A 20848-nucleotide genomic window follows, 5' to 3' on the forward strand; every position below is an offset into this window, starting at 1 on the left:
ATGAGGGAGGGATAGTGAAGGAGTGGAGGGAGGGGAGGCAGGTGAGAGTGAGGTAGGGATAGTGAGGGAGGTGAGAGTGAGGGAGGGATAGTGAGTGAGGGATAGTGAGCGAGGGATAGTGAGGGAGAAGAGGGAGGGGAGGGAGGTCAGAGGGAGGAATAGTGAGTGAGGGTGGGATAGTGAGGGAGAGGTAGTGAGGGAGAGGAGGGAGGAGAGAGGGAGGGGAGGGAGGAGAGAATGAGGAAGTCATAGGGAGGGGAGGGAGGTGTGAGTGAGGGAGAGATACTGAGGGAGGGATAGTGAGGGAGAGGAGGGAGGATAGAGTGAGGGAGAAAGTGAAGGCGGGACAGTGAGGGGAGGAGGGAGGAGAGAGGGAGGGATAGTGAGGGAGAGGAGGGAGGAGGTAGTGAGGGAGGGATAGTGAGGGTGAGATAGTGAGGGAGGGATAGTGCGGGAGGGAGATGAGGGAGGAGAGTGAGGAGGGGAGGGAGGAGAAGGGAGGATAGGGAACGGAGTACGTGAGGGAGGGGTGCGTTGAGGATAGGAGGGAGGAAGATGAGCGATGGAGGGAGGAGAGAGTGAGGGAGGGATAGTGAGGGAGGGATGGTGAGAGAGAGATGGTGAGGGAGGGATAGTGAGGGAGAGATGGTGAGGGATAGTGAGGGAGGGTTAGTGAGCGATAGTGAGAAACGGACAGTGAGGGAGGGATAGTGAGGGAGAGATGGGAGGGATAGTGAGGGAGGGATAGTGAAAGAGGGATAGTGAGGGAGGGAGAGAGGAGAGAGGGAGAGGGGGGAGTGAGGAGAGGGAGGGAGGGAGAGAGGTAGAGGGAGAGGGAGGGAGGGGAGAGAGGGTGAGGGGAGGGAGAGAGGAGACGGAAGAGGGAGGGAGAGAGGAGGATAGTGATAAAGGGGGTAGTAGGGAGAGAGGAGAGGGGAAGGCGGGAGAGAGGAGGATAGTGATAAAGGGGGTAGAAGGGAGAGAGGAGAGGGGAAGGGGGAGAGAGGAGGATGGGTAGTGAAAGGAGTGAGAGAGGGAGGGGCAGAGGAAAGAGGGATGGAGGAGGGAGAGGGGAGGTAAGGGGAAGGACAGGGAGGATAGAGGGGGGATAGGATTGGAGAGTCGAAAGAGAAGAGAGGGATGAGGGTGAGGCAGAAGAGAGGGGACAGAGGGTGATGAGAGAGGAGTGGGAGAGGGAGACGTGGTGGTAGAGGAGAGGGAGGGAGGAGATGGAAGGGTTGAGGCGGGGTAGGGAACGAAGAGAAGCAAAGGTGGATAAAGTTAGTGAGGGAAAGGCGGAGAAGGGGAGGGAGGGGGAGAAGGGGAGGGAGGAGGAGAAGGGGAGGGAGGGGGAGAAGGGGAGGGAGGAGGAGAAGGGGAGGGTAGGGGGAGAAGGGGAGGGAGGGGGAGAAGGGGAGGGAGGAGGGAGAAGGGGAGGGAGGAGGGAAAAGGGGAGAAAGGGAGGAGAAGGTGAGGGGGAGGGAGGGGGAGAGGGGGAGGGAGGGGGAGAAGGGGAGGGAGGGGGAGAAGGGGAGGGAGGAGGAGAAGGGGAGGGAGGGGGAGAAAGGGAGGGGGAGGGATTGGATTTGTTTAATGTCACATGTACCGATGTACAGTGAAAAGTATTTTTCTGCATACAGTCCAGGCAGATCATGCCATACATGTAAAACATAGTATATACGATAAACACACAATGTAAATACACAGACACAGCACCGGGTGAAGCATACGGAGTGTAGTATTACTCAGTAGAGAAGAGATGTGTATAGACGCTGTTGTGCTTTCTTGGTCGTAGCGTCAATGTGGGTGGACCAGGACAGATTTTTGGAGATGTGCACCCCTAGGAATTTGAAGCTGCTAACCATCTCCACCTCGGCCCCATTGATGCTGACAGGGGTGTGTACAGTACTTTGCTTCCTGAAGTCAATGGCCGTCTCCTTAATTTTGGTGGCATTGAGGGAGAGATTGTTGTTGTTACACCGCTCCACTGTGTTCTCTAAATCCCTCCTGTATTCTGACTCATTGTTGTTCGAGATCCGACCCACTATGGTCGTGTCGTCAGCAAACTTGTAGATGGAGTTGGAGCCAAATTTTGCCAAACAGTCATGTGTGTACAGGGAGTATAGTAGGGGGATAGGTACGCAGCCTTGCGGGGCCCCGGTATTGAGGACTATTATGGAGGAGGTGTTGTTGTTTATTCTTGCTGATTGTGGTCTGTGGGTCAGAAAGTCGAGGATCCAGTTGCAGAGTGAGGAGCTAAAGCCTATGGTTTGGACCATAAGACATAGGAGCAGAATTAGGCCACTCGGCCCTCGAGTCTACTCCGCCATTCAATCATGGCTGATATTTTTCTCATCCGGTATGATGATGGTCTTCTTGAAGCAGGTGGGGACTTTGGAATAGAGTAGGGAGAGGTTGAAGATGTCCGCGAACGTGTCTGCCAGTTGGTCCACAAAGGATCTGAGTGCACAACTAGGGACCCTCTCCGGACCTGTCGCCTTCCAAGGATTCACTTTCAACTGGCTTCAACAAGTTTTCAAAGGCTAGAGTCAGACGTAAAAATCTGAGCCATCTTGCAGTGCTGACTTTGTTTGCACTGGAGTGCTGACTTCAGGTTGCATTAGAGTGTTAAAGCGGGAGATCGGTGACTGAGGGATGTGGTGAGGAGGGAGCGAGGTGCTCATTTCATTCCCTACATTTCCTCAAAGAGCGTGAGGGCAGCCAGGTGTTCACAAAGAGTGCAGCTGACTGGTAAGTCCTGGTGGGTATTTTTCAAACTACATTCAATTGTTTTAGCAAGGGGAGGGACTTAGCTGATTTATTCAAGAGTTGAGAGAGCGAGCTGAGCAGTTCGGGAGAGAACCAGAGAGAGCTGAGGGAGGTAGGAGTTTAACCGGAGAGAGTCGGGAAGGTAGGAGGCTTAACCAGAGAGAGCTCGGGGACGTAGGTGTTTAATCAGAGAGAGCTCGGGAAGGTAGGAGTTTAACCGGAGAGACCTCGGGAAGGTAGGAGTTTAACCAGAGAGAGCTCGGGAAGGTAGGTGTTTAATCAGAGAGAGCTCGGGAAGGTAGGAGTTTAACCGGAGAGACCTCGGGAAGGTAGGAGTTTAACCAGAGAGAGCTCGGGAAGGTGGGAGTTTAACCAGAGAGAGCTCGGGAAGGTAGGAGTTTAACAGGAGAGAGCTCGGGAGGTGGGAGTTTAACCGGAGAGAGCTCGGGGAGGTGGGAGTTTAACCGGAGAGAGCTTGGGGAGGTAGGAGTTTAACCAGAGAGAGCTCGGGAAGGTGGGAGTTTAACCGGAGAGGGCTTGGGGAGGTAGGAGTTTAACCGGAGAGAGCTCGGGGAGGTAGGAGTTTAACCAGAGAGAGCTCGGGAAGGTGGGAGTTTAACCAGAGAGAGCTCGGGAAGGTAGGCTTTTAACCGGAGAGAGCTCGGGAAGGTAGGAGTTTAACCGGAGAGAGCTTGGGGAGGTAGGAGTTTAACCGGAGAGAGCTCGGGAAGGTAGGAGTTTAACCACAGAGAGCTTAGGGAGGTAGGAGTTTAACCGGAGAGAGCTCGGGAAGGTAGGAGTTTAACCGGAGAGAGCTCGGGAAGGTTGGTGTTTAACCAGAGAGAGCTCGGGAAGGTAGGAGTTTAACCGGAGAGAGCTCGGGAAGGTGGGAGTTTAACCGGAGAGAGCTCGGGGAGGTGGGAGTTTAACCGGAGAGAGCTCGGGGAGGTGGGAGTTTAACCAGAGAGAGCTCGGGAAGGTAGGAGTTTAACCAGAGAGAGCTCGGGAAGGTAGGAGGTTTAACCAGTGAGAGCTCGGGAAGGTAGGAGGTTTAACCAGTGAGAGCTCGGGAAGGTAGGAGGTTTAACCAGAGAGAGCTCGGGAAGGTAGGTGTTTAACCGGAGAGAGCTCGGGAAGGTAGAAGTTTAACCGGAGAGAGCTCGGGAAGGTAGGAGTTTAACCACAGAGAGCTTAGGGAGGTAGGAGTTTAACCAGAGAGAGCTCAGGAAGGTAGGAGGCTTAACGAGAGAGAGCTCGGGAAGGTAGGTGTTTAACCTGAGAGAGCTTGGGGAGGTAGGTGTTTAACCGGAGAGAGCTCGGGAAGGTAGGTGTTTAACCGGAGAGAGCTTGGGGAGGTAGGTGTTTAACCGGAGAGAGCTTGGGGAGGTAGGAGTTTAACCGGAGAGAGCTCGGGAAGGTAGGTGTTTAACCTGAGAGAGCTTGGGGAGGTAGGTGTTTAACCGGAGAGAGCTTGGGGAGGTAGGAGTTTAACCGGAGAGAGCTCGGGGAGGTGGGAGTTTAACCGGAGAGAGCTCGGGAAGGTAGGCGTTTAACCGGAGAGAGCTCGGGAAGGTAGGAGTTTAACCGGAGAGAGCTCGGGAAGGTGGGAGTCTAACCGGAGAGAGCTCGGGAAGGTAGGCTTTTAACCGGAGAGAGCTTGGGGAAGTAGGAGTTTAACCGGAGAGAGCTCGGGGAGGTAGGTGTTTAACCGGAGAGAGCTCGGGAAGGTAGGTGTTTAACCGGAGAGAGCTCGGGAAGGTAGGTGTTTAACCGGAGAGAGCTCGGGAAGGTGGGAGTCTAACCGGAGAGAGCTCGGGAAGGTGGGAGTCTAACCGGAGAGAGCTCGGGAAGGTGGGAGTTTAACCAGAGAGAGCTCGGGAAGGTAGGCTTTTAACCGGAGAGAGCTTGGGGAGGTAGGAGTTTAACCGGAGAGAGCTCGGGGAGGTAGGAGTTTAACCGGAGAGAGCTCGGGAAGGTAGGAGTTTAACCGGAGAGAGCTTGGGGAGGTAGGCGTTTAACCGGAGAGAGCTCGGGGAGGTGGGAGGTTTAAATACAGAACAATACAGCACAAGAACAGGTCCTTCGGCCCTCCTAGCCCGTACTGGTCATGAGACTATCCTTGGCCAAAACCCTCAGCCCTTCCTTGTGCCGTATCCCTCTATAACCATTCTATCCATGTATTTGTCAAGATGCCCCGCCCAATGAAGGCAAGCATTCCCTATCCTTTCTTGACTACCTTGTCCACTTGTGTTGCCATTTTCAAAGATCTGTGGACCTGCTCGCCCAGATCTCTCTGACTTTCTATATTCCTAAATGTTTTGCCATTTACGGTATATTTCCCCTCTTATGCTAGACCTACCAAAATGTATTACCTCACATTTATCTGGATTAAACTCCATTTGCCATTTCTCTGCCCAAGTCTCCAACCTATATAGGGGCTGGTTTAGCACAGTGGGCTAAACAGCTGGCTTGTAATGCAGAACAAGACCAGCAGTATCTAGAGGCTTTTCACAGTGACTTCATTGAAGCCTACTTGGTAGAGGCGGGCACGGTGGTGTCATTTAAGATGTATCTAGACAGATACATGAATGGGCAGGGAGCAGAGGGTTAGAGATCCTTAGAAAATAGGCGACAGTTTTAGATAGAGGCTTTGGATCGGTGCAGGCTTGGAGGGCCGAAGGGCCTGTTGCTGTGCTGTAATGTTTCTTTGTTCTTTGTTCTACTTGTGACAATAAGCGATTATTATTATTATTGTTTTGGGCCAGGGTTTAAAAACGCCAAAGTGTATAATGGAGTTCATCTTACCTGTAGTTTTTTGTTGAATTCGGCTGGGATGAGCACAAAAGCCTTCACTTGAGGTGTGAATCACCAGACTTCTTCGGCGCTTTTAACCAAAAACAAGCTTTTTTCTAAGAACTTGGTTAACATATATATTTAAACACACAGTAAGAACTTTTATCAATTACAGACATAAAGGCACGACACAGCTACAGTGACCTATGTATAAGACTTATTGAAATCAGCCTTAACTGTTCCAATTCAATAACAAAATGCAATTAAAACCAGAAACCATGGTCCAGGCACGTTTCTCACTTGACTAATAGTGTTGTTACTGAAACTCTGTTCCACTGTTCAACCAGCAGATTTGAATTCCTTCCAGAAAGCAATTATATCTCCAAAGCCACCACCAAGGTGATTTTTTTACTGGGACAGTTTTTTAAAATAAAAACAGAGCTAGACAGAGAAAATAGTTGTTTCCTCTTTGAGTCCACAGCAGTCAAAACTGGAAGCGAAACCAACCACTCACCCAGCCATCGCCCAGTTCCACCCACAAAAATGACATCACCGAAGCCATGTGATAAGACAAAAACCTTTCTTAAAAGGAACATTCTCATGACACCTCCCCCCAAGAAAAAATAAACCATCAACTTCAAAGATTGTTTTCATTTTTCACCTTTTCACTTGCCCATTCCTAACACTTGACAGTAAACATACATACATTTCAAAACATCAAAACAGGCAAACATTTACGATAATACAGTCAAATTTTAGTTCTTTGTTTTCCACCATCGAACCTGGTTCTCTTCATCACATTCGTGCCAAAGCACCGGCTATCACGTTTTTCCGCCGTTCACATGTATAAGTTTTAAATTAAATGGCTGCAATAATAGACTCCATCGAAACAGCCTGGCATTTTTATTCTTGAATTTTTCCAACAACATCAATGGATTATGATCAGTATATATAATTGTTTCAGACGAATTGGTGGTTACATAAAGGGTAAAATGTTGCAAGGCCAGCACCAAGCTCAAAGTCTCCTACTCAATTGTTGAATACTTCCTCTGGTGATCATTCAATTTTTTTGAAAAATAACCAACAGGCCGTTCTATTCCTTTGTCGTCTTCTTGTGGAAGCACCGCACCTACGCCCACATCACTCGCATCAACAGCCACTTTGAATTATTTTGTGTAATTTGGAGTGGCCAACACAGGAGCAGTGGTTAACACAGCCTTGAAGCCTTCAAATGCCTGTTGACACTCTGCTGGCCACTGAAATTTGCTACCTTTCTTCAGCAATCCCGTCAGTGGAGCAACCACGCTGCTAAAATTTAGCACAAATGTCCGGTAAAATCCACTCATGCCAAGAAATAGCATTATTTCCTTTCACGTGGAGGGTATTGGAAACTCCCCAATAACCTTTGTTTTCACATCCCGCAAGGCCATTCGCCCTGTCCAATTGTATGGCCGTGGAATGTGACTTGGGCTTTTCCAAACTTTTGGCGAGGTTTACCACCAAACCTGCCTCCTGAAGCCAATCAAATAACTCCATCAGATGCTTCAAATGTTCTTTCCATGTCTGGCTGAAAATTACCAGATTGTCGATGTATACCGCACAATTGGGTAATCCTGAAATGACTTTGAATTGGAATATACCATCTGGAGTCACAAAAGTTGAAATCTCCTTCACCCTTTTGGATAAAGGTACCTGCCAGCAACCTTTAAGTAACTCCGGTTTGGAAATAAAAGCTGATTGTCCCACCTCCTCAATGCAATCCTCCAAACGTGGGATAGGATAAGAGTCTGTATTAACATTTCTATAGTCCACACACAACTGTTGGGTACCATCCGGTTTCACTAGGCTCACCAGCCTAGCTCACCAGGCTAAATCGCTGGCTTTGAAAGCAGACCAAGGCAGGCCAGCAGCACGGTTCGATTCCCGTACCAGCCTCCCCGGACAGGCGCCGGAATGTGGCGACTAGGGGCTTTTCACAGTAACTTCATTGAAGCCTACTCGTGACAATAAGCGATTTTCATTTCATTTCATTCACTATGGATGAGCTCCATTGGCTGCAATCCACTTGGATTATGCCAGTTTTAAGCATATTTTCTATTTTCAATTTCTTTTTGAACCTGTGCCAATTTTAAAGGGTTAAGTCTATATGGATTTGTTTAATTGGAACAGCATTTCCCACATCTACATCAGGTATAGCCATTTTCCCCAGCTTATTTCCACAAACTTGCCCATGTGATATCAGTAACTCTTTCAGGTCAGTTTGTTTTTCCTCTGGAAGGTAACTCAATAATTATCCCAATTTTTAAGAACTTCCTCGTTGTCCAATTTAACTTGAGGAATGTTAAATTCAGAGTCATCTGGATTTGGTTCTTCACTTTGAGTTAGAATCACTAAAACCTCCTCCTTTTACTCTCTTTCCCTTTCAAAATACCTTTTAAGCATATTCACATGACACACTCGGTGAGATTTTGTTCGATCTGGCGTTCTTACCAAATAATTCACCTTACTCCATTTCCTTTCAATCTATTAAGGTCCTCAAAACCTTGCTTTCAAAGGTTCATGTACCACTGGTTTGCACTGGAGTGCTGAACTGTTTGCATTTGAGAGCTACAGTGAGAGTTTGGTGACTGACGGAGTATAAGGGTTCATTTTTATTTAAAGTCTAGTATTTCTTTTATTTAGTTAATTAACTTAAAGTTGCTGTTTGGTCTATAAGAAGGTAAATTTTGAATCAGCTTTAAACAAGGTTCTACTTGTAGGTACTTGCAGCTGGAGCTTGTTAATTAGTTAATTGGATTAGGCTATTTTTCAGAGGCTAGAGTCACAGTATAAAACTGAGCTAGTTACTGGAGTGCTGAACTGGTTGCATTTGAGTGCTACAGTGAGAGTTTGGTGACTGAGGGAGTGCTGAACTGGTTGCATTTGAGTGCTACAGTGAGAGTTTGGTGACAGATGGAGTTAGGTGAGGAGGGAGTAAGGTGCTCCTTACATTTCATTTCCTATATTTATCAAAGAGCGTGAAGGGAACCAGGAGTTTAGAGTACAGCTGACTGGAAGCAGAGTCAGAGGGCAGAGGTCCAGTTGGTCTACGGGGCAGCTAATTCTGTAAAGTAAGAGGGGATGGAGGTTAGGGCAGTTGCATGCTCCTCCTGCAGGATGTGGGTGGTGAGGGATACCTCTGCTGTCCCCGCTGACTATACCTGCGGGAAGTGCAACAACTCCAGCTCCTCAGAGACCGTGTTAGGGAACCGGAGCTGGAGCTGGATGAACTTCGGATCATCCGGGAGGCAGAGGGGGTTATCGAAGAAGAGTTACAGGGAGGTAGCCACACCCAAGGTACTGGACAAGAGTAGCTGGGGTACAGTCAGGGAAAAGAAAACTAACAGGCAGACAGTACCGTTCCCCTTCAAAACAAGTATACCGTTTTGGATGCTGTTGGGGGGGGGGGGGGATGACCTACCGGGGGAAGGCCCTAGCGGCCAGGTCTCTGGCTCTGGGGCTCAGAAGGGAAGGGGGGAGCGTAGAAAAGCAATAGTAATAGGAGATTCAATGGTTAGGGGAATAGATAGTTGATTCTGTAGGCGCGAGCAAGACTCCCGAAAGGTATGTTGCCTCCTGGGTGCCAGGTCCAGGGATGTCTTGGATCGTGTCTTCAGGATCCTGAAGGGGGAGGGTGAGCAGCCAGAAGTCGTGGTGCACATTGGTACCAACGACGTAGGTAGGACAAGGGGTGTGGAGGTAATAAACAAGTTTAGGGAGTTAGGCTGGAAGTTAAAGGCCAGGACAGACAGAGTTATCATCTCTGGTTTGTTGCTGGTGCCACGTGATAGTGAGGCTAGGAATAGGGAGAGAGTGCAGTTGAACACGTGGCTGCAGGAATGGTGTAGGAGGGAGGGCTTCAGGTATTTGGATAATTGGAGCGCATTCTGGGGAAGGTGGGACCTGTACAAGCAGGACGGGTTGCATCTGAACCAGATGGGCACCAATACCCTGGGAGGGAGGTTTTCCTGTACTCTTCGGGAGGGTTTAAACTAATTTGGCAGGGGTATGGGAACCGGATTTGTAGTCCAGCAACTAAGGAAGCCGATATTTTCAGGCACGGAGATGGGTTGAAGTGTGCATACTTCAACGCAAGAAACATCAGGAATAAGGTGGGTGAACTTAAGGCATGGATCGGTACTTGGGACTACGATGTGGTGGCCATCACGGAAACTTGGATAGAAGAGGGACAGAAATGGTTGTTGGAGGTCCCTGGTTATATATGTTTCAATAAGATTAGGGGGGTGGTAAAAGAGGTGGGGGGGTGGGGGTGGCATTGTTAATTAGAGATAGTATAACAGCTGCAGAAAGGCAGTTCGAGGGGGATCTGCCTACTGAGGTAATATGGATTGAAGTCAGAAATAGGAAAGGAGCAGTCACCTTGTTGGGAGTTTTCTATAGGCCCCCCAATAGCAGCAGAGATGTGGAGGAACAGATTGAGAAACAGATTTTGGAAAGATGCAGAAGTCAGAGGGCAGTAGTCATGGGTGACTTCAACTTCCAAAACACTTGAGTGGAAACTCTTTAGATCAAATAGTTTGGATGGGGTAGTGTTTGTGCAGTGTATCCAGGAAGCTTTTCTAACACAGTATGTAGATTGTCCGACCAGAGGGGAGGCCATATTGGATTTAGTACTTGGTAATGAACCAGGGCAGGTGATAGATTTGTTAGTGGGGGAGCATTTTGGAGGTAGTAACCACAATTCTGTGACTTTCACTTTAGTAATGGAGAGGGATAGGTGCGTGCAACAGGGCAAGGTTTACAATTGGGGGAAGGGTAAATACAATACTGTCAGACAAGAATTGAAGTGTATAAGTTGGGAACATAGGCTGTCAGGGAAGGACACAAGTGAAATGTGAAACTTGTTCAAGGAACAGGTACTACGTGTCTTTGATATGTATATACCTGTCAGGCAGGGAAGAGATGGTCGAGTGAGGGAACCATGGTTGACAAGAGAGGTTGAATGTCTTGTTAAGAGGAAGAAGGAGACTTGTGTAAGGCTGAGGAAACAAGGTTCAGACAGTGCGCTGGAGGGATACAAGACAGCCAGGAGGGAACTGAAGAAAGGGATTAGGAGAGCTAAGAGAGGACATGAAAAATCTTTGGCAGGTAGGATCAAGGAAAACCCCAAGGCCTTTTACACACATGTGAGAAATATGAGAATGACTAGAGCGAGGGAAGATCCGATCAAGGACAGTAGCGGGAGATTGTGTATTGAGTCTGAAGAGATAGGAGAGGTCTTGAACAAGTATTTTTCTTCAGTATTTACAAACGAGAGGGGCCATATTGTTGGAGAGGACAGTGTGAAACAGACTGGTAAGCTCGAGGAGATACTTGTTAAGAAGGAAGATGTGTTGGGCGTTTTGAAAAACTTGAGGATAGACAAGTCCCCCGGGCCTGACGGGATATATCCAAGGATTCTATGGGAAGCAAGAAATGAAATTGCAGAGCCGTTGGCAATGATCTTTTCGTCCTCGCTGTCAACAGGGGTGGTACCAGAGGATTGGAGAGTGGCGAATGTCGTGCCCCTGTTTAAAAAAGGGAATTGGGATAACCCTGGGAATTACAGGCCAGTTAGTCTTACTTCGGTGGTAGGCAAAGTAATGGAAAGGGTACTGAGGGATAGGATTTCTGAGCATCTGGAAAGACACTGCTTGATTAGGGATAGTCAGCACGGATTTGTGAGGGGTAGGTCTTGCCTTACAAGTCTTATTGACTTCTTTGAGGAGGTGACCAAGCATGTGGATGAAGGTAAAGCAGTGGATGTAGTGTACATGGATTTTAGTAAGACATTTGATAAGGTTCCCCATGGTAGGCGTATGCAGAATGTAAGGAGGCATGGGATAGTGGGAAATTTGGCCAGTTGGATAACGAACTGGCTAACCAATAGAAGACAGAGAGTGGTGGTGGATGGCAAATATTCAGCCTGGAGCCCAGTTACCAGTGGCGTACCGCGTGGATCAGTTCTGGGTCCTCTGCTGTTTGTGATTTTCATTAACGACTTGGATGAGGGAGTTGAAGGGTGGGTCAGTAAATTTGCAGATGATACGAAGATTGGTGGAGTTGTGGATAGTGAGGAGGGCTGTTGTAGGCTTCAAAGAGACATAGAAAGGATGCAGAGCTGGGCTGAGAAGTGGCAGATGGAGTTTAACCCTGACAAGTGTGAGGTTGTCCATTTTGGAAGGACAAATATGAATGTGGAATACAGGGTTAACGGTAGGGTTCTTGGCAATGTAGAGGAGCAGAGAGATCTTGGGGTCTATGTTCATAGATCTTTGAAAGTTGCCACTCAAGTGGATAGAGCTGTGAAGAAGGCTTATGGTGTGCTAGCGTTCATTAGCAGAGGGATTGAATTTAAGACCTGTGAGGTGATGAAGCAGCTGTACAAAACCTTGGTCAGGCCACATTTGGAGTACTGTGTGCAGTTCTGGTCATCTCATTTTAGGAAGGATGTGTAAGTTTTGGAAAAGGTGCAAAGGAGATTTACCAGGATGTTGCCTGGAATGGAGAATAGGTCTTATGAGGAAAGGTTGAGGGTGTTAGGCCTTTTCTCATTAGAACGGAGAAGGATGAGGGGCGACTTGATAGAGGTTTATAAGATAATCGGGGAATAGATAGAGTAGACAGTCAGAGACTTTTTCCCTGGGTGGAACAAACCATTACAAGGGGACATAAATTTAAGGTAAATGGTGGAAGATATAGAGGGGATGTCAGAGGTAGGTTCTTTACCCAGAGAGTAGTGGGGGCATGGAATGCACTGCCTGTGGAAGTAGTTGAGTCGGAAACGTTAGGGACCTTCAAGCGGCTATTGGATAGGTTCATGGATTACGGTAGAATAATGGAGTGTAGATTAATTTGTTCTTAAGGGCAGCACGGTAGCATTGTGGATAGCACAATTGCTTCACAGCTCCAGGGTCCCTGGTTCGATTCCGGCTTGGGTCACTGTCTGTGCGGAGTCAGCACATCCTCCCCGTGTGTGCGTGGGTTTCCTCCGGGTGCTCCGGTTTCCACCCACAGTCCAAAGATGTGCAGGTTAGGTGGATTGGCCATGATAAATTACCCTTAGTTTCCAAAAAAGGTTAGGTGGGGTTACAGGGATAGAGTGGAGGTGTGGGGATAGGGTTGAGGTGTGGGCTTAGGTAAGGTACTCTTTCCAAGGGCTGGTGCAGTCTCAATGGGCCAAATGGCCTCCTTCTGCACGGTAAATTCTATGAAAAAGAATTTGTGGAATGTTTAAGATTTGGTTTTTTGGAACAGCTTCTGGTAGAGCCTACCAGGGAACAGGTAATTCTGGATTTAGTGATGTGTAATGAGGCAGACTTGATTAGGGAACTTAAGGTGAAGGAACCCTCCGGGAGCAGTGACCACAATATGATAGAATTTACCCTGCAGTTTGAGAGGGAGAAGCTGCAATCAGATGTAACGGTATTACAATTAAATAAGGGTAACTACAAAGATATGAGGGAGGAGCTGGCCGGAGTTGATTGGAGAAGGAGCCGAGCAGGGAAGACAGTGGAACAGCAATGGCAGGAGTTTTGGGGGTTATTCAGGAGGCACAACAGAAATTCATCCCAAGGAGGAGAAACATGCTGAGGGCAGGACAAGGCATCCATGGCTGACGGGGAAGTCAAGGACAGCACAAAGGCTAAAGAAAAAGCAGACAAAGTGGGGAGTATTAGTGAGAAGCCAGAGGATTCGGAAGCCTTTAAAAGCGAGCAGAGGACAACTAAAAAAGCTATAAGGGGGGAGAAGATGAAGTATGAGTGCAGGCTAGCTAGTGCGACAAAGGGGAACCAGTGGATGTGATTTATTTAGATTTCCAGAAGGCCTTTGACAAGGTGCCGCATAGGAGACTGTTAAATGAGTTAAGAGCCCATGGTGTTCAGGATAAGATCCTGGCATGGATAGAGGATTGGCTGACTGGCAGAAGGCAGAGAGTGGGGATAAAGGGGTCTTTTTTAGGATGGCAGCCGGTGACTAGTGGTGTACCTCAGGGGTCTGTGCTGGGACCACAACTTTTCACAATATACATTAATGATCTGGAAGAAGGAACTGAAGACACTGTTGCTAAGTTTGCAGATGATACAAAGATCTGTAGAGGGACAGGTAGTATTGAGGAAGCAAGGGGGCTGCAGAAGGATTTGGACAAACTCGGAGAATGGCAATGAAGTGGCAAAATGAAATACACAGAACATAGAACAGTACAGCACAGGACAGGCCCTTCAGCCCACAATGTTGTGCCGACCATTAATCCAAATCTAAGATCAACCTAACCTACACCCCTTCAATTTACTGCTGTCCATTTGCCTGTCCAAGAGTTGCTTAAATGTCCCTAATGACTCTGACTCCACCACCTCTGCTGGCAGTGCATTCCACACACCCACCACTCTCTGTGTAAAGGACCGACCTCTGACATCTCCCCTATACCTTCCTCCAATCACCTTAAAATTATGTCCCCTCGTGACAGCCATTTCCACCCTGGGGAAAAGTCTCTGGCTATCCACTCTATCCATGCCTCTCATCACCTTGTACACCTCTATCAAGTCACCTCTCTGCCTTCTTCGCTCCAGTGAGAAAAGCCCTAGCTCCCTCAACCTTTCTTCATAAGACAGCCCCTCCAGTCCAGGCAGCATCCTGGTAAATCTCCCCTGTACCCTCTCCAAAGCATCCACATCCTTCCTATAATGAGGCGACCAGAACTAGACACAATATTCCAAGTGTGGTCTAGCAGGATTTAGATGTGTAAATGTGTGAGGTTATGCACTTCGGAAGGAGGAATTATTTTTTTAAAATTCAGAGTACCCAATTCATTTTTTTCAATTAAGGGGCAATTTAGCGTGGCCAATCCACCATTTTTGTGTTGTGGGTGCGAAACCCAAGCAAACACGGGGAGAATGCACAAACTTCACACAGTGACCCAGAGCTGGGATCGAACCTGGGACCACGGTGCCGTGAAGCTGCAGTGCTAACCACTGCGCCACCGCACTGCCCTGGAAAGAGGAATTTAGGCACAGACTATTTTCTAAATGGGGAAAATGCTTAGGAAATGAAGCACGAAGAGACCTGGGAGACCTTGTTCATGATTCTCTTCAGGTTAATATGTAGGTTCAGTCGGCAGTTAGGAAGGCAAATACAATGTTACCATTCATGTCGAGAGGGCTAGAATACAAGACCAGGGATGTACTTCTGAGGTTGCATAAGGCTCTGGTCAGACCCCATTTGGAGTATTGTGGGCAGTTTTGGGCCCTGTATCTAAGGAAGGATGTGCTGGCCTTGGAAAGGGTCCAGAGGAGGTTCACAAGAATGATCCCTGGAATGAAGAGCTTGTCGTATGAGGAACTGTTGAGGACTTTGGGTCTGTACTCGTTGGAGTTCAGAAGGATGAGGGGGGATCTTATTGAAACTTACAGGATACTGCGAGGCCTGGATAGAGTGGATGTGGAGAGGATGTTTCCACTTGTAGGAAAAACTAGAAGCAGAGGACACCATCTCAGACTAAAGGAACAATCCTTTAAAACAGAGATGAGGAGGAATTTCTTCAGCCAGAGGGTGAATCTGTGAAACTCTTTGCCGCAGAAGGCTGTGGAGGCCAAATCACTGAGTGTCTTTAAGACAGAGATAGATAGGTTCTTGATCAATCAGGGGGTCCGGGGTTATGGGGAGAAGGCAGGAGAATGGGGATGAGAAAATATCAGCCATGATTGAATGGCGGAGCAGACTCGATGGACCGAGTGGCCTAATTCTGCTCCTATCTCTTATGATCTTACGGTGGTCTTACTTCGACCAGCTTGTATGTAATCGGATGCAGTGAGAATGAACCCTGTCATATATCTCACACAATAATTCATTGATCTTACCCGGGTCCAGCAGCATTTCTTTAAGCAGTCTCTCTGTCTGGCCCTGTTGAGTGACAGGTCGAATTGATCCGAATTTGGACCGTTATTTTGTTGACGCTACTTATTAAGGAAGACTATTCCTGTCCCTTTGTCAGGTTCACTAATGTGTCCAGTTTGGTCTTAAGGCTTTGTAACGCTATAAGACATTGGCTTTGTCTGGTCATTCAGAATCCCGCAGTATGTTCTGGATCAGCCAGGAATGTTTCATGGATTCAGCATCTTCAGTCGATGGTGGGATGTTTGGGAGGAGAGGAATTTGAACATATCAAGTAGCTCTTCCCATTTGATTTCAGATGAAGACACCAAAATTCCACCTGCTCCAGCCTGGGAATGTGATTGAGGTGTATAAGATTATGAGGGGGTTGGACAGGGTAAATAGGAAGCAGCTGTTCCCCTTGGTTCAGGGGTCAATCACAAGGGGATATGGCTTTAGGGTGAGGGGCAGGAGATTCTGAGGGGATTTGAGAAAAGGTTTTTTTCACTCGGAGGATGTTGAGAATCTGGAGTGCACGGCCTGGGAAGGTAGTGGAGGCTGAAAACCACACAACCTGTAAAAAGCACTTGGATCAGCACCTGAAACACCCTCACATTCAAGGATATGGGATAAGTGCTGGGAAGTGGGATTAGGGCGAGATTAGCGGTAGTTATTGTCGATGAAGACTCGATGGGATAAAGATCATTTTCTGCACTGTACGACTCTATGACTCTACAAACAAAATAAGTGATAGCCATTCATTGATTCATTCCTCGGGGTAATGCCTTGACCAATGAGAGTCAAGCTGCCTGGTTTAAATTTCGAACAGTGCTTGGCAGTTAATTGTCAGTCACCATCAACTGGTGCATTCTCCATGGCATCACCTGTATCAATCAAAGTCCACTCGCCAACTAATGTCTCGTCATACAGTATAAAGTTGTCACTTCCCCGTTTTTTTGCCTGATAAGTGGAAGACTTTACCTAAACTATCACAATTTGAAGGGTTTTGGATGGGTGCTTGTTTGAAAGGATTGCAGGGTTAAAGGGATATTTGAGGATGGGGGTGCTGGCAACTGCTGCCAAGTGAGGTGAGGTGGACCTTCACTGTGTATTGGTGAAGGAATGTGTGTGTGATTGTTTCACCCTCTTGCTGCTCTTGTGCTCGATTTGGGGGAAGCGAGTCTGCAGCTTCAGTCTACGATGCTCCTGCTTTAATTGATTCAAGCGGCTGCCTGTCTGGAGTGGGTGTGTCACTGGGGAAAAGGCAGGACTGAATTTGTGTGACTTGATTTCAGGTTATTCCAGAGGAGATGGCAGGGACAGCGAGACACGACCGAGAAATGGTGATGAACGCAAAGAAGCAGCTCCAACAGTGCTCGGACCCGATTGAGAAGCTGCGACTGCAGTGTCTGTCCCGGGGCTCTGCTGGAATCAAAGGCCTCGGCAGGTACAGAGAGACAGGGTGTTTCAGCTACTGGTGGCTGTACCCCCCCCATGACACTTCCCCTGATCAACAGGGTGTTTCAGCTACTGGCTGGCTGTACCCCCCCCCCCCCCATGACACTTCCCCTGATCAACAGGGTGTTTCAGCTACTGGTGGCTGTACCCCCCCATGACACTTCCCCTGATCAACAGGGTGTTTCAGCTACTGGTGGCTGTACCCCCCCCATGACACTTCCCCTGATCAACATGTTCACTTAGTGATGGCTGACTATTTTACTGCAGTGATCCTCACAGCTGACCCCCCCCTCAAATTGGAGTGTTCTCCTCCCCCACCTCGCCCCCTCAAATTGGAGTGTTCCCTCCCCTCCACCTCGCCCCCTCAAATTGGAGTGTTCTCCCCCCCACCTCGCCCCCTCAAATTGGAGTGTTCTCGCCCCCCACCTCGCCCCCTCAAATTGGAGTGTTCCCCCCCACCTCGCCCCCTCAAATTGGAGTGTTCCCTCCCCCCCACCTCGCCCCCTCAAATTGGAGTGTTCCCTCCCCCCCCACCTCGCCCCCTCAAATTGGAGTGTTCTCCCCCCCACCTCGCCCCCTCAAATTGGAGTGTTCTCCTCCCCCACCTCGCCCCCTCAAATTGGAGTGTTCTCCTCCCCCACCTCGCCCCCTCAAATTGGAGTGTTCTCCTCCCCCACCTCGCCCCCTCAAATTGGAGTGTTCCCCCCCCACCTCGCCCCCTCAAATTGGAGTGTTCCCTCCCCCCCACCTCGCCCCCTCAAATTGGAGTGTTTCCCTCCCCCCCCCCACCTCGCCCCCTCAAATTGGAGTGTTCCCCCCCCACCTCGCCCCCTCAAGTTGGAGTGTTCCCCCCCCACCTCGCCCCCTCAAATTGGAGTGTTCTCCTCCCCCACCTCGCCCCCTCAAATTGGAGTGTTCCCCCCCCCACCTCGCCCCCTCATCCCCCCCCCATCTCGCCCCCTGAAATTGGAGTGTTCTTAGCTCCAGGCGGTTAGAGACTGGCAGTTTAGCATTCCTGATACCTGTGTGGCTCAACCTGCCCTCTGTCTCTCTGAAGTAACCTTCAGGGTCAGGCTGTGTAAACTGACGGTGTGGGGTTCTGTGGATCTGCAAACAAGGTTGTCATAGTTCCTGCAGAATTCTTTCTCAGGCACTCCGTTACTGTGGGATTGATTCAACCCTGACTGCGTCAGACTTTAAGCCTCTCCCCATACAGCTCAGTGTCTCGCACACAGCTGAGAGATCACACTCCAGCTCCTCCTGATTGATGTCCTAAATACAGACAGTAGCTTCAGTGTTTGGGTTTGCTGTTTCAGAGCCATACCCCTCCCTCACACACTCCCATCGCAGCACAACCTCAACAAGCTAAACTTTACACTGACACATTCAAGCTCCTCCTTCCTACCAAACCCAGGGCAAAGTGTAAACCCAACAACACTTGGAACCCAAACAAAGGAAATGGAAGCTGAATGACACCGTGCATGAGCTTCAGTAGAGTGAGGATCAATCTGCATCACAGCCAAGGAGGCGTGAAGAGCACATTCAGCCCATCGTGCCTGTGCTAGCTCTTTGGTAGTACAATTCGATTAATCTGCTTCCTCTGCTGGATTTCCCAGAAGGCTCTAACCTTTCCCTTTAAGCAGCGGCCGAATGGTATTGCCTCGGAAACCAGAGACCCCAGAGAATGGGTTCAAATCCCACCATGGCAGATGGTGAAATTGGAATTCAATGTGGAATTACAAGTCTTACCTTTAGATAAAATTAAAGATAAAGATAGATAGTTTTTATGAAGAATAAAGAAATAGAGGGCTATGGTGCTCGGGCCGGAAAGTGGAGCTGAGTCCACAAAAGATCAGCCATGATCTCATTGAATGGCGGAGCAGGCTCGAGGGGCCAGATGGCCGACTCCTGCTCCCAGTTCTTATGTTCTTCCTTCAGGGAAGGAAATTTTTCCGTCCTTACTTGGTCTGGTTTCCTGCCCAGCATCAGTGTTTGGTCCGGCGGGTGGATGATAGACTGGAATAAGGGGGATGGAACACTCCCCATTGCACTTAGTCGTCACAGGATTCCCAGCCTTTGACCTGCTCTGGTAGCCACAGTATTAATGGGGCTGGGTCCAGTTCAGTTTCTGATCAATGGTAACCCCCAGGGTGTTGATTGTGGGGGATTCAGCGACGGTAATGCCATTGAAATGAAATGAAAATGGCTTATTGTCACGAGTAGGCTTCAATGAAGTTACTGTGAAAAGCCCCTAGTCGCCACATTCCGGCGCCTGTTCGGGGAGGTTGTTACGGGTTACATTGAATGTCAAGGGGCGATGGTTCGATTCTCTCTTACATAGACACATAGAAGATAGGAGCAGGAGGAGGCCTTTTGGACCTTCGAGTCTGCTCCGCCATTCATCACAATCATGGCTGGTCATCCAACTCTTGCAGGAGATGGTCCTTGCCTGGCAGTTGTGTGGCGCAAATGTTAATTTTGAACACCTCTGCCAACCGTTCTGTTGGAAGATCCCTGGCTTGTCCAGTTTATCCAAATCGCTGAACTCCCTCCACCTTGGTGCCATTCCAGTAATTATTCTTTGCATCATCTCTCCAAGTTTGGTGCCCAGTACACGAACTCTCCAGCTGATATCTAATTAGTATTTTATCACGGTTTAGAATTGCCCTCTTGCCTTTTTAATACAAACTTTTCTATTTGTTGTTTCAGCAGCCTTTGTAAACTTTAACTGCCCAATGAGATTCCTCTGTCATTGTAGGGTGTTCCGTATAATGGACGATGACAACAATCGAACACTTGACTTCAAGGAGTTTGTGAAAGGTCTGAATGATTACGGCGTGCTGATGGAGAAGGCAGATGTGGAATCTTGCTTCAAAAGTTTTGACAAGGACTCAAGTGGAACCATTGACTTTGATGAGTTTCTCATAACACTGCGGGTGAGAGGGGGGTGAATAGGAGGGTGAGGGGGGTGAGGGGCAGGTGAATAGGGGGTGAATAGGAGGGAGAGTGGGTGAATAGGAGGGTGGGGGGGTGAGAGGGGGGTGAGGGGTGGGTGAGGGGGTGAATAGGAGGGTGAGGGGCGGGTGAGAGGGGGTGAATAGGAGGGTGAGGGGGTGAATAGGAGGGTAAGGGGGGTGAATAGGGGGGTGAGGGGCAGGTGAGGGGGTGAATAGGAGGGTGAGGGGGGTGAGGGGTGGGTCAGGGGGTGAATAGGAGGGTGAGGGGGTGAATAGGAGGGTGAGGGGGTGAATAGGAGGGTAAGAGGGGTGAATAGGGGGGTGAATAGGGGGGTGAGGGGCAGGTGAGAGGGGTGAATAGGAGGGTGAGGGGGGTGAGGGGCTGAATAGGAGGGTGAGGGGGCGGGTGAATGGGGGGTGAATAGGGGGGTGAGGGGCGGATGAGAGGGGGGTGAATAGGAGGGTGAGGGGGGGGAATAGCAGGGTGAGGGGCGGGTGAGAGGGGTGAATAGGAGGGTGAGGGGCGGGTGAGGGGGTGAATAGGAGGGTGAGGGGCGGGTGAGAGGGGTGAATAGGAGGGTGAGGGGGTGAATAGGAGCGTGAGGGGGTGAATAGGGGGGTGAGGGGCGGGTGAGAGGGGTGTATAGGAGGGTGAGGGGGGTGAATAGGAGGGTGAGGGATAGGTAGGGGGGTGAGGGGGTGAATAGGAGGGTGAGGGGGGGAATAGGAACATGAGGGCTGGGTAGGGGGGTAAGGGGGGTGAATAGGAGGGTGAGGGGGTGAATAGGGGGGTGAGGGGCCGGTGAGAGGGGGTGAATAGGAGGGTGAGTGTGGGTGAATAGGGGGGTGAGGGGTGGGTGAGGGGAGTGAATAGGGGGTGAGGGGCAGGTGAGAGGGGGTGAATAGGAGGGTGAGGGGGGTGAATAGGAGGGTGAGGGATAGGTAGGGGGGTGAGGGGGGTG

At 49.3% G+C, this 20848-nt stretch overlaps 1 protein-coding gene across 1 annotated transcript in view; it reads left to right on the forward strand.

Moving 5' to 3' along the window:
• Window positions 1-20848, forward strand: part of LOC119969957 (calcyphosin-like protein) — a 29416-nt gene that overhangs the window by 4005 nt on the left and 4563 nt on the right. Inside the window, exons 2-3 of the mRNA XM_038803923.1 lie at window positions 16767-16918; window positions 19688-19865. Of these exons, the coding sequence (XP_038659851.1) occupies window positions 16782-16918; window positions 19688-19865 (315 nt within the window). The 5' untranslated portion in view covers window positions 16767-16781. The remainder of the gene's footprint in view (window positions 1-16766; window positions 16919-19687; window positions 19866-20848) is intronic.

This window comes from Scyliorhinus canicula, chromosome 8, assembly GCF_902713615.1.
Source record: "Scyliorhinus canicula chromosome 8, sScyCan1.1, whole genome shotgun sequence".
Taxonomy (NCBI): Eukaryota; Metazoa; Chordata; class Chondrichthyes; order Carcharhiniformes; family Scyliorhinidae; genus Scyliorhinus; species Scyliorhinus canicula.